The sequence below is a fragment of the Pseudorasbora parva genome, chromosome 5 (assembly GCF_024679245.1).
Source record: "Pseudorasbora parva isolate DD20220531a chromosome 5, ASM2467924v1, whole genome shotgun sequence".
Taxonomy (NCBI): domain Eukaryota; kingdom Metazoa; phylum Chordata; class Actinopteri; order Cypriniformes; family Gobionidae; genus Pseudorasbora; species Pseudorasbora parva.
In genome coordinates this window covers 36,370,033-36,384,037 of record NC_090176.1, presented here as the reverse complement: position 1 = coordinate 36,384,037, position 14,005 = coordinate 36,370,033, and the positions used below count along the sequence as shown (strand labels likewise).

General features: G+C 38.1%; 1 protein-coding gene across 1 annotated transcript in view; it reads left to right on the top strand.

Moving 5' to 3' along the window:
* Positions 1-11,749, top strand: part of mao (monoamine oxidase) — a 46,498-nt gene extending 34,749 nt beyond the window's left edge. Inside the window, exons 4-15 of the mRNA XM_067444110.1 lie at positions 52-156; positions 1,968-2,059; positions 2,149-2,290; positions 3,581-3,730; positions 5,580-5,739; positions 6,238-6,334; positions 6,441-6,494; positions 6,580-6,637; positions 6,717-6,814; positions 6,930-7,041; positions 9,627-9,689; positions 9,779-11,749. Coding sequence (XP_067300211.1) covers positions 52-156; positions 1,968-2,059; positions 2,149-2,290; positions 3,581-3,730; positions 5,580-5,739; positions 6,238-6,334; positions 6,441-6,494; positions 6,580-6,637; positions 6,717-6,814; positions 6,930-7,041; positions 9,627-9,689; positions 9,779-9,934 — 1,287 coding nt within the window. The 3' untranslated portion in view covers positions 9,935-11,749. The remainder of the gene's footprint in view (positions 1-51; positions 157-1,967; positions 2,060-2,148; positions 2,291-3,580; positions 3,731-5,579; positions 5,740-6,237; positions 6,335-6,440; positions 6,495-6,579; positions 6,638-6,716; positions 6,815-6,929; positions 7,042-9,626; positions 9,690-9,778) is intronic.
* Positions 11,750-14,005: the final 2,256 nt, after the last annotated feature.

Here is a 14,005-nt window from a genome sequence, read left to right as displayed (position 1 = left end):
TTATTTGGTGATAAGGTAGTAGGTTATTTACAAGCATTTTTTGTTTCCCAGGGGAAGTCATATGCATTCAAAGGGCCTTTCCCTCCAATGTGGAACCCTCTCGCCTACATGGACTACAACAATCTCTGGAGGACAATGGACAAGATGGGGGCAGAGGTAAAGGCCATTTTTATTCATTAAAAACAGTTTTGTTAAGTGTTCTCCTGTATACTTGATACTTTCCTGCGATACTTATATGCCACAGCACCGCTACTGAATCAACATCACAGAACAGATTACGACCAGTGTAGTTTGATTCCTGAATGAATGGCTTCAATATGTCTTATACTTAAATCTGTACAGAGACACAACCGAGCCTACCCATAACCCTAACTCTCCACCCATTAAAAAGGTTAAGCTCCACCCTTTAGCCCCAGAATGTTCTGCAGCGAGCACTACTTGTAATATCTTGCTCTTGAGGCGGTCATATGCATATGTATTTGCACATGTGATGTCACAGATCCCACAATATCCAAATGAGCTTTTCTTTTGAGCTAGCTTGATTACAACAATACTTTTTATATATAATGAGGAGGATGTTTTAATGATACAAAGACCAAAAATGTGATTTGTCATGAGCCCTTTAAGTTAATCAAACACGTAGAGAGTGACCAGTGTGATTTGATTCCCTATATGAGTGACTCTAATGTGATGTAAATTAAATACACACAGCACAAGAGTAGTCCAGTTTCTGAACGAATGACTCTTGAGTTGGTTCTTTTTAGACAATCCAATACATACAGCCCAGTCTGTAGTCCAGTTTCCAAACAACTGATTCTAATGAGTCCATTCTTTGAATACAACACATACAGCTTATAGCTCTTACTTAAATCTATCTGTTTTTTTCTACAAATATGCATTTTCAGTAGTATTTTATAAATAATTTATCAAATGTACACTACCCCCATATTTTACTCAAGTTATCCTAGGTGTATATGACTTTATTTTTTCAGCCAAATATCCTGGGTCTTCCAAGCTTTATAATGTGAGTAAATGGTACCCTAGATTTTGAAACAAAAAAAAGTGCATCCATTTAGAGAAGTAATCCGTTTGGCTCCAGTGGATTAATAAAGGCCTTCTAAAGAAAAATATCCATGTTTGAAAATCCTGGAAACGCAAGCTTTTGAAAACAGGTTTTAAAGTGCAATTTTTGAAAACTTTACTGTCGCCCCCATGTAAAAAAAACGATTTTGTGATGTAACGTTTGCATGTGCATGTATTACATGTTCAATAGTGTTTCTTCTGGCTACTGGCCTGGCATGCATGCATAGCACAGCTTTTTTAGTTGTTTTTGTCAATCTGTGTGAACAGGACTAAATTTGACAATGCTTACGTCTGTTCGTGTAAAAAGTGAGGGAAAACGTTTTAGTTTTTAGTACATTGTTGTCATGTAAACCTACCCGTAGGTGAGAGTAGATGCCCCTCGAGGTTTAAACAATTAGGACTGGGCAAAAAACTCAAGCTCTTCTCTTATATCGAAATCCTCTTACTTTTCTCTTTAAAAATTCTCGTTTTAGACTTCAAATTTGTGACCGGTGTTATGTTTTGCTCTATCCTCAGCACTTACGCATTCATCAGTATGCATGTGTCAGGTCACTCTTCTGTTGGAAGTAGACTCGCATATGGCCGTTACAGGAAGCCAGTGATTATAGTTTTTACAAAAAAGCATCACTTCCCTTCAGAAGGCCTTTATTAACCCCCTGGAGCCGTACAGATAACTTTTATGATAATTGATGTACTTTTTTGGGCTTCAAAATCTAGGGTACCATTCACTCCCATTATAAAGCTTAGAAGAGCCAGGATACTTTTTAATATAACTCCAGTTGAAAGAAGAAAGTCGTATACACCTAGGATTGCTTATTGAGGGTGAGTAAATTATGGGATCATTTTTCATTTTTGCGTGAACTAATAGCAAATGTGCAATTTAGATTCCTAAAGAAGCTCCATGGAGGGCTCCTCATGCCGAAGAATGGGACAAGATGACCATGAAGCAACTATTTGACAAGATTTGCTGGACCAGGTACAGAGAAGTGACCAATTAAAATCAGGTTAATGTTGTGGCATATTGGCTGTTGATGGCATATTCCTTTACCAACGGATTGCTTGCAGGGCCGCTCGCCACTTTGCCACGCTGTTCGTTAATGTGAACGTGACATCCGAGCCCCATGAGGTCTCTGCTCTGTGGTTCCTTTGGTACGTCAAGCAGTGTGGAGGCACAATGAGAATCTTCTCTACCTCCAATGGAGGACAGGTAAGTCTTCATACAACATTTTTTATCTCGAAGCTATAGGCCTGTTGTGTAATGTTTGGATACTGTTATCTCGGTTGGTTAATTTTCTGTTAAAGAGCAGAGTTAATTATATGGCAAACATGAGCTTCATGACATCTACACTTTTGCACAGCATGTTTTTGTGCATCTCTTTTTTTCACCGCACCAGCTTTTGTGTTTACAGTATAATTACCATCTGTGGGAGAGTGAGAGAAAGACAGGGCAAGCGACTGAGAGATGGCTTTAGCGTCCTCACACCACAGTGTCTTTTTAGACATAATGGCAGTTCAGGAAAGCAGGTGTTAGAAATAGTGATATAAATCAAGCTATTGCTGTTCAGTCCAATGTTCCTGCCAAGTCCAATAGCCGCTGTCACCGTTCAGTCTTTACCCCTAATTTAGTTAACCACAGCTCTCAAAATGGGTCCAGTTGGAAGGCTAAAAACTGACTTCCTGTGGAAGAAAGAGAAATGTTTTGCTGTCAAAGAGGTACACTGGGTTAAAGGGCTAGTTCACCCAAAACATATTCACAATGCAAATTATAAGACAAGTATGTATTGTTTAAATTGGTCTGTTTGTAGACCCAATATTAAAAACTGGACACCAAAAACATTATTAGTAAAACAGTACTGACTAAAAAACTATTTTCAGTCTTTCTCTGTTGATTTTTTTCAGTTGAGCCAGTGTCCTCATAAAGGTTAGGAATTACATTTTTTAATCTATGAAGATGAATTTTATCCATTAAGTTGATTATAGTATATACTTTTCAAGAGAGCCATCCCTATTCATTCCTGTGACACAGAACTGATTATGTAACATACCGAAATAGTGGCCACTGTATCTGGGTCACAATTATAGCAGGAGCCTCCTAGCAAATGTGTCATTTGATGGTGCACAAATAAACCAAATGATAATTTTATTTAAGATGAAAACTTCTTTTATTAAGGACTTCCTATAGGATGGCATTGTCAATGAACTGTTACGGTGGTCTGCCTGTGCCTGTTCTTTAATCTCTTTTATACTCTTAATGTGTCTGATAAGGTATGCGCATGGTGGACACTATTATACAACTCTTTCATCATTTTATCTCTGAGACATAGAGACACCTATTGGTGGATTAAAGAATTGCATTCCATTTATATGGATATGACTATTAAACTGATCGTACCTATTACATAAAATATCTAACCAAAGTGCACTCACACTTTAGTATGATGCATGTGTGAGCTATTGCTAAGTCTGTAAAACTATTTTCTGCTTCCCCATATGACAGGAGCGCAAGTTTGCCGGAGGTGCCAATCAAATCAGTGAGGCAATGGCAAGAGAGCTGGGTGACCGTGTGAAGCTGGGCAGAGCTGTCTACAGCATTGACCAAACTGGAGACCTGGTGGAGGTCAAGACAATTAATGAAGAGATATACAAGGTGAGAAGGTGCATTTGAAATGGTCTACTAGCATAATGCTTGCTGCATACTACCCGGTAGGTAACACACAGAGTTTCTGCCTATCTCGCTAATCTTGGTACCTATAGAGTAGTATTTCATCCTTCATATCTCAGAAGAGTCTTTAGATTCATCATAACTATAAAAGACAGATACACTGTAACAGCCAAGCTCGTGGATGCGTGCTGTGGGCGGAGCTAAAGAGTCACAAGCGGTATTCGGAATTGCAAACAATGTTACGTTGATGTCACATGTCCAGTTGTTGTCAAGTAAACACAAGTAATTCATTTAAATAGAATAAATATGACCGTAAACGTGCTTTTGCATATGTATTCAGATCTCTTGGGCCTTCTGCGATATTGAAACATACTCGTCTGACTTTAATCTGATTTTACACATATTATTATAATTTGTATTATCAAATATCACTAATACTTTTATTCAAGGATGCAATGCATTGATCAAAAATATTAGTAAAGACATTTATAGTGTTACAATATTATCATAATTTCCACAAAAATATTAAGCAGCACATACATTTTCAACATCTATAATAAGAAATGTTTCTTGAGCACAAAAATATCTTAACTTTGGCTGTCTGATCATATTTGTCACACGGAAATGGAAGATTAACTCAAGTACATTGCATTGTGGTAAACAGTATTCCAGTCCAAGTAGTGGGTCACCCCTTATTTTGTGCATGTAGGCAAAACTTACATAATACACACAATATACATAATGCGCAAAGGGTAGTAGTCTGTTAGTCTATGAGTTCAGTAACCAGTAATGAGGCTCTTTCTTAGTAGGCAGTGTGTTAATGCTAAATCGGCTAATTTGAAGGACAAATGTCCCACTTTGAATTATGTATCACCATGTGTGTAAGCTTGTTGGATTGTTATCAGTAAGCCGCTCTTCATCCCCCTGTCCTGGCCACATCCTCTTTCCTGAGCTGAAAGCCTGTTAAAGGCTGCTGTAGAGCTGCTTACCCCTCTGGGGAGGAACAGTAAAGGGACACTGGTTATAACTAACTGATTATACACCACACTTCAAAATTTTGGGGTGTTTGTAATGTTTAAAAAAAAAAAATTATCTTATGTTCACCAATTTTGCATTTATCAGGTCAAAAACACAGTAAAAGCAATGATATTAGTCACTGTAATATCAAATGTAATATTACATTTTAAAAGAACTGTCCATTTAATATATTTTAATATGTAATTTACTGCGGGGAAGGCGAAGCTGAATTTTCAGCAAATTTGTTGATTCAATTGATGATTATTTATGAATTGATGTTTTGATCATGTAAATCCATCAAAGCCACAAAGACAGGTCATTTTTATGTGCGGCATTCCAAAAAAAAAAAGGAATGTTTTTATGAAATGTTGCATTGTTAATTATCTGTGCACATCATTTTTCATTTATTTATTTGCTCGTAATCTTTAATCAAAATAGAGTCCCCTCTATCTTTTAACGACTTCTCTTCTCTCCTTTTGACGTGTTTACTAGCGTGAGGGCGGGGGAGCCTGTCACTCACATGAGATCATCCAATCACAACAATCCAATCAATTCCGGATGGACAAAATCAAGTCCCACCCTACATTTTTTCTTGTCCGAGAAGCTGTTTCACTTGGATATATGTTACAATGGGGGGGAAAAGACTATCACATCTTCCATTTCATGCCAACTTTAAGTACGTTGTTGATGGTTTATGGGCTTTGATCCTGCCACCTATGACTTCAACAGTCCTTTTAATACTAATCTATCTGAAATCACTTGTATTTGTAAAATGGCTCTTTTTTAATGGCTTTTCTATCTTACTCTGTTCTTATAGGCCAAATATGTCATACTTGCCATACCACCTGGGCTGAACTTGAAGATCCATTTCAACCCTGAACTGCCCCCTCTAAGGAATCAGCTCATTCATAGGGTGCCTATGGGCTCAGTCATCAAATGCATGGTGTACTACAAAGAGAACTTCTGGAGGAATAAGGGTCTGTTTTCCATTTAAATTAAATCACTTAAAAGCCATTTAAGGGTGTTCACACTTGTCTTTTATTCTGGACCCCCCAAAAAAGATAATAATACAATCAGTCCTGGTTCACTTACTGCTGACATTGTCATTTTTATGACTGAAACTAAAAACCTTTTGCGATAAAAAAATATTTTGCTATGGAACTTAATGAACATCCCAACCAATGCTGTGTTCTGGGCTACACATGCTTGTTGCATATTCATACATGTATGGTAATTTGACCAGCTAAGAAATTGTGAAGAGTTTATAACAGGGTATAATATAAATACCTCATTCATTCATGTGTTTTAGAAGGGAAATCTTAAAATTACTAACACTTTATAAATTATACATTAAAGATACAGTAAAATATATTTAAAAAAAGCTCAATTATTCAAATCAAGACGTAAAAAAATCTTTATGCATTAAAGCATATTATTTATCGTTATAATACTAAAATAGCTTTTTTTCCCTTCAGGATACTGTGGCAGCATGGTGATCGAGGAGGAGGAAGCGCCTATTGGTCTCACGCTTGACGACACTAAGCCTGATGGGTCTGTGCCTGCTATAATGGGGTAAGTAAAGCGATGAGCTTTCTATTGTAGGAGGAACCTAAACTTCTCACAAAATAAATACGATTCCTGAGGTGATAGAAGTAAGCTGGTTCTTTCTCTTTTAAAGGTTCATCCTGGCACGAAAATCTAGGAAGCTGGCAGGTCTGACAAAAGATGAGAGGTAGAAATGTTTTCATATTAGTACAATATGTCACTACACTTTGCTGAAATGATTATTCTTACTAGAATGCTGTCAACCATTTCAGAAAGAGAAGGATCTGTGAGATTTATTCTCGTGTGCTCGGCTCAGAGGAAGCGCTACATGTGAGTCTCCATGATCAGAAATCATCCTTTAGTCTCATTATTTTTTGATGCTTACCTTACATGGCGGTCTCTTCCGCAGCCTGTGCACTATGAGGAGAAAAACTGGTGTGAGGAGGAATACTCTGGTGGCTGCTACACCGCCTACTTTCCCCCTGGTATCATGACGCAGTACGGCAGGTTAGTGTACCGTACCTCCGAGTGGAGACTCTCTGATTCAGCGTCATGCTAGCCTACTTTTGTGGTGTAGACTAGAGCAGAAATCAACATGAGAAGATGCTTCTCTCCATTTCAGGGTCCTGCGGGAGCCAGTAGGTAGGCTGTACTTCGCAGGAACTGAAACGGCCACAGAGTGGAGCGGTTACATGGAGGGGGCCGTGCAGGCGGGCGAAAGAGCCTCTAGAGAGGTGGGTTAGCCATTAGGGTTTGGGTACTGAGATCTAAGATATTTTTAAGAATTGTTCTGACCAAAGTTCCTGTTTCAACATCGTCAAGTTTATTGACTTTCATTAGCATGTTCAGTTTAAATCTCTCAGTGTGTTCTACACATTCATCAACAAAACTTTATTATGTCCATTAGGTTTTTTTGTCCTAGTTTGGTTCTTTTTTGTAATAACCCCAGAGCGATTCAAACAATAAATACCCTTTTGTTGCTTTGTAATGTGTTGTGATCGCTGTAGTGCCTCAGTTAAACCTGCCTGTGAACTGATCATCTCTTCCTTGTAGTTTATTGATAAGCATTAAATTAACATATGTGGTTTCAACCACGGAAAGATGTCAGTACACACCATTTTTCAAGTTTAAGTCCACCAACGTTAATCTACTAACTCTGTTGACTGCTTTGTCAGACAAAAAAGCAAATTGGGCGATGTGATTGGTCAGGTCGCCTGTCAATCAAACTTCCAGCGAAGAGTGAATTGTCTAATATTTTCTTGAACTTAAGACAAATTAAGTTAGATGAATTTACTGTATAAACAAACCCTTGGTGACGGGATCTCTGGTTCTTCAGGCAGAACAGAGCTGTGTAATGCGTACTGCACACGTAAGTCCAGGAAACGAATTCCTAATTTGTGGCCACGATATATAGACCAATATCAAGTCAAGGTCTCTTTTAATCACCTTCTTAACACTTCAGCTCTGCGCCCCACATTTGGGTCCAAATTTGCATACTTATTCAAAATATAATAATTATTCAAAATATGCTGCAGAGCTGAAGTGGTTACTCATATTACCTATTGCACAGATTAACAGCTCCAAGTGATTTTGTATGCTAGTTATGCAGCTATATGGCTATAAGTTTAGTGCTAATAAATAAAAGTTGACTTATTTGATGCCATACACAAGGAGATAGCGCACACACAATAAGGGGGACATAATAATTGGATTTTTAATTCCTGATGTCACAGATATACATTGTACACTGTACACATGTTGACACTTATTTACTACCATTAAACCTATAACCAAACCAAAATATAAGCCCAAATATTTTAAGAAGTAAACAAGAAGTTTATGAAAACATTTCATTAGCACTCCGTACTAAGTAATGCAAGTGAAGCATTGCACAACAAAAATGGTTGTGCTTTAACATGTAAAATTATCTGCTTGCGTTCAACTTTGATGTCTTGGTAATAACAGAGAATTATTATCAATATGTGTAAAATCCCGAGTTTGTGCTGATCCACCGATCCCGATATGGCGCGCTAATGTAAAAAAGCTCTAGCCGGAGGTGCTGTCACCAAGCGTTTCTTTGAAAATTACTTAAAACAGAATAGATTAATTACAATAAAGCATTAGCTAATAGATCCCAACTAAAATTACCATGGTTACTAAACTAAATTTTGTATTATAAACTAATGAAATGGGGACTGACACGTATCGCCCTGCCCCAATGTGTTGCCCCGCCCTATCGTCCAGACTGCACTCTGGAGAATTAGAATAATTTGGTAGATTTTTTAAAGGTTTTTGAAAGAGTGCTCTTTTTCTTTTCTTTTTTAAATGCTTATCAAATATAACATACATAACATGCTTGCCATCCATCCATCAACACTGCCATATGTGAGGCTAAAGCATTTTTTCGTCACTCACACAGAGAGTCTGAGAAATACCTTCATTGTAAACCTAATGTTGTCTGATTTTGGACATTTTGGATGCCAGCCGAACTTAGCCCCGCCCATACAATTTTTAGGTCGGGCAGTTTGGTCTGGCCTTGCTCCATAGAGGAGTAATTATGCCCGAACAGAAACTGTTCGGACCAATGAAATCATCAGGGCGGGCTTTAGACGATGATGGACAGATGATAAATAGTACCGTAATCATGCACGTCATCAAAGGGGCTTGGATTATATTTTTTCGAATCCTAAACGGAGAGCTTGTTTGTATATGCATTCACCTTCACAATTTCTCTCAGAAATGATGATCATGTTTGGTAAATACTCTGTGTATCATTCAATTATTTTATTTTTTTACAACACCGGCAAAGATCGTGTATTCCAGCCTGATTTCAGCTCACGTGCAGACAGGGTTGTCAAGTTTTTACAACAAAACCTGCCAACTACTAGCCCTAAACAATAGCTTCTCGGGGGGGTTTCCAGGGGAAAAAATGGCGTTTGGGGTAAAATGTGTGTTATTTTGGCAAGGTTGCCTGCTAAAATTCGCACTCATGGGTCTATACATCACATAATAGTCGTTTCAACCCGCGGACATAGAAAACAACCAACGGGGGGAAAAATGCAGACTTGGCAACACAGTGCAGTTGAGCTCTGTTGACATTTGACAATGCGTCGCTTTCGTTGCTCTGATTGGTTGTAGGTCTATGCAATTGAGGTCTTTCCTGGTTCGATTGAAACACACCTCATAATCACAGCCTAATGGAGCAGTTTCAGACTCATATTCTGGCTAGAATTGAGTATGACCACGTCAGGCTAGATATTACCATCTGTTACTCAAAAGGAAAAACTCAAAATACTATATACTTTTTTTCTTCTTCCAGATTTTGTGTGCAATGGGAAAACTCCATGCGAGTCAGATCTGGCAGTCAGAGCCTGAATCACTGGTATGAATTTCACTTTTGAAATGTAAGAAAAATTACTATATAACACAAATTGTATCTTGAACAAGTACTGTTCTGAACCCTTTCCTCAGGATGTCCCAGCCCGGCCTTTTGTCACCACATTCTGGGAAAGAAACTTGCCGTCCGTTGGAGGATTCCTCACGTTTATGGGCTTCTCCTCCTTCCTGGCTCTGGCCACTGCTGCAGGAGTGATTGCCTACAAGAAGGGGCTCCTTCCACATAGCTAAAGCCCTTCCTGCTTTTGCAGCCTGTTCTTTGTGACCTGGCCTTGTGATTGTGGCATTCAGTCATCTAATCACAGCCACAATTGCCTGGTTATGTGGCCGAGTTACTTAGTGGAGATTTGAAACAATTGCTCAGTCATTGTTAAAAATTAACCAAGTGATTATTATGGCATAATGAGTAGCTACTAATTGTTAATGTGGGAATTGCCCTGTCAGAGTGTTCACAAACTAGGTGACATTCCACAACCATTCATTGTGTGCATGCAAGTGTGTGTGTTTATCACCAGTCTTATTGATTACCTCTGCTAATTTCAGGTGCTGTTCTCAGGAACTCATTCATTAACCTTCCAAAATATTGAAGCAGCATTACAGAGATTAGATTAGCATATAGCGATGCATTTTGCTGTACTGTGTGACGGAGAATATCTTCTCTACATCACAACACAGAAGCTGTATTAGCTTCAGCACAATTCACTATATCATTCATGAGAGAAGCAGAGGCTGTTCATGTCAAATGTACTTTTCTCAACACGCCGTGACAATGTCAAACGACAATTAGTACAGACTGGCTTTGTGTCTGGTAGTATAATGAAGTGAAGTTTATCAGTCATAGAGAGCTGATTTGAAGGATGTCCCAGTGTTTAAAGCTGCTGTGTGTGATTGTGTCCGATCGAAACATGAAAGCATTTGAATGTACTTTTACATTATTTTTTTTATGTAACACAGAACAGTGTATACTTGAAATATTTTTTACATGCATTCAGTGATCCATCCATTGTTTAACAATTCTCTTAGAATCCCATAGTATATTAATAGTAAAAAAAAATATTTTGGGAAAGGATTTCACAGTTTATCTAAATACTTTAATAAGCCAACCCAATCCCCCCCCCATCCACCAAGATTGACTGAAAGAGTGGAAAGTGTCCCTCTCTCACCATAGGAGTAACCTGTGCAATATTGTTTCCAGAGCAATTATAATATTATGTATTTTATCAAATTTACCATGAAATGGAAAGACTATTTCATTGTTTAAAATGACAGTTAACGGAGAAGGTGATGCAGCCCAAAACAGACAGATTTGAAAATAAAATGTATTGTGTGTGTGTGTGTATAACCCTGTACATTTTGTTGTTCCAAAGATGCGTTGTAACTGTTGGTGGTGGTGCCTTAATCTGATATAGTATTCCTCATTTCTCAAGTGCCTCTGTGCTGACGCGGTCATCCAGTCTGGAACTTTGTCCTTGGGACGGTCACTGGCTGCTTTAGGTGATGGTTTCTAAAAAATGAGCTCATAACCAGAATTTCTCTGCAGAGATCTTTTGGTAGATAAATCTGCATCGAAGACACAATTAAAAACTTGCTGTGCGCTGCTCTGGTCTTCAGCATGCTGTACAATCAAAAGCTCTCACTACAGCTTCCTGAAGAAGCCACTGATGATTCTGGACTGACTGTTGATTATAATGTTGGATAAGAAAGCTAACTATCCATGACTTACACCGTGGTTGGTCAACTGTGAACTTAGTGATGATGTGGTGACTCTCTTGTCCTGACATGTTGTAGTTGCTGTAACTCCACCACCTGGTGTGCTAGTGAATTGTGCCTCTGTGTGCTGCTGATGCTCTTCTGAAACCACATAACATGGTCCTGTTTGCCCAATCTGTTGTCGCCTGCTCATAGCTGCCCTGCTACAGACAGGCCCCTTTGTCTGATTTTGTGTGCGTACAAAATGTCCAATTGTCTAGTCTTGTAATTGCATTATTTGATCTCTTTGTACAAATCTAGCGACTAAGCTGATAATAAAAGTGTGATTTACCACCAGCCGGTCCTTTGTTGTCTGTGTAAGAGTTCCCATGTGAGTTGCTGCCCTTTAAAGTCAGACACATCTTTATTGGTGTGACGTCCTTCTTCCGGGGAGATAACAGATGAGGGTCTTCCAGCAGAGGAGAGCTCATTCCAGCCGCAGCAGGGCATGGACTGTTTCAGCCTCTCATTTTAGTTCCTTAGGCTACATGGAAGTATAACTAGTTATACAAATGTTCTTTTTTTCAATTATATTTTGTCTTTCTGGGATTGAGAGAGAGAGATAGATAGATAGATAGATAGATAGATAGATAGATAGATAGATAGATAGATAGATAGATAGATAGATAGATAGATAGATAGATAGATAGATAGATAGATAGATAGATAGATAGATAGATAGATAGATAGATAGGGCTTTTGAGGTTTAACCATTAGGGGGTGCCCATGTACCGCAGATGTAACATGCTGTGTGCCAATTCGCTGCCTACTTGTACAACTAAAAGTATGTATTCTAAAAAAGTAGCCTACATTTTTTGTGTGTGTGTGGCAGAAGAGTAGACAACGTAGATCACGTCATAATGTCTTTAACGGTCACTTGCTCTGTCGCTTAGTTTACATGCAGTTTACATGTCAATCATTCTTGCCACAGTAAAATTAACTGACAGGATTATTGACAAATCCTTTACATTTCATTCAATTTCCTACCGTTTATGTGAATAATGCAGTAGGCTATCACGTTGTTCTTACGTCATGCGAAGCCTCTTATTAATGCCTATGCATTTAAAAGTTATGGCCAAACATATCTTTATACACCCTTTAGGAAAAATGATGTTTTTATTATAATAAAAGTGTAGTAACCATGGTTTTTGGATTACCATTTATATAACCACAGTTTTAGCACAAATAGCCTAACATGGTTATGAACAAAACCGTGGTTAATTTACATGGTTTAAATACAATATCCATGTTTTTTGGATTTATAAACCATGGTCAATTTTTGGAAGGGAACGTTTACAACATTGATGGTGTATGTTTAATAGCCGCATGCTCTCGGATCGGATTGGGTTGGATTAACTGCGATGTTAAATTTGGAAAATTCTGTACACAGCTGGATTATCTGCATTCTTCTGTCTCTGAAAATATATATTCAGACTTGCAAATCTTCTCGCGGACATTTATTTTAGGTGGCGTTTAGGTACAACACAATGACTGCACTGAAAATATACATAACCTGAAATAATTTAGATAGGCTAGCTACCTATTTCAAAACAGAAGCTCTCACGAACCTTGCATTGAGGGGCATGTTACAAAATATATATTTTCCATGTAACTAATTAACAAAACAAAAGACAGTTTTATATTGTGGTGCTTTTAATTAAGTGATAAAAAAAGCAATTTTGTACAGAATACACAGCCTACTCATCTTTGCACCAATAAAATGTGCTACACTTTTTGGGCCTACTACCAAATTATATGTAATATCTAATTTACGTTAAATTTGAACATTTGCCTTCTTGACATCTCGCAATTTCAGGGCACGTGAGTTCCCTGACATAATGCATGATGGGATATGCTTTGATAGTGGGGGTTTAGTTTGCATTAAGTGCACTACACTTTGGAATTTAAGACAGTTGCGCACTTACTTCCTGTCCCATGCACGCTCTCTTAAGTGGCCAAGTGTGGGTATTTGGACAGGGCAGTTAAATCCTAATTCAAAGCATAATGGGTTGTGGCCAATATTAGCCTTTAGGCTATAATGTGCATGAATCCACACTTTGAAAATCTACTTGAAATACATAGTAGGCCTAGATCATCAGACCATTTATCATCAACTGGTGTTACAAATGCACAAAAAACACAGTTGGAACAGAAAGTATTCAAAACATTAAATATACAGTGGTCTCATAATTTTTTTGAAAAGGTCTTACTGAGCATGCTCTGCAAAAATGCCATCACTGAGTTGAGTGTCTCCTTTGTCTTATTTGTCTTTAAACAATGCAAGTTAAATGCCAATTAATTCACATTTTTTATGAATGGGCGAGTAAACGGACACTCAAACACTAAGTGATGAGAATACAGCGAGAAATTGGAAACGAGATGTCACCTCATGAATCTGCCAAATGTTATTGCCTTGTCTTTACTCCCAACAATGTCTCTTAACATCCCAGATAAATGTTCAAAAGAAACATCAGTGTTGTATAGAGATAAGGGATGCTGGGATATCATATCGGCAAATGATACTTTGAAGTTGTAGATTCTGAAAATGGGCTG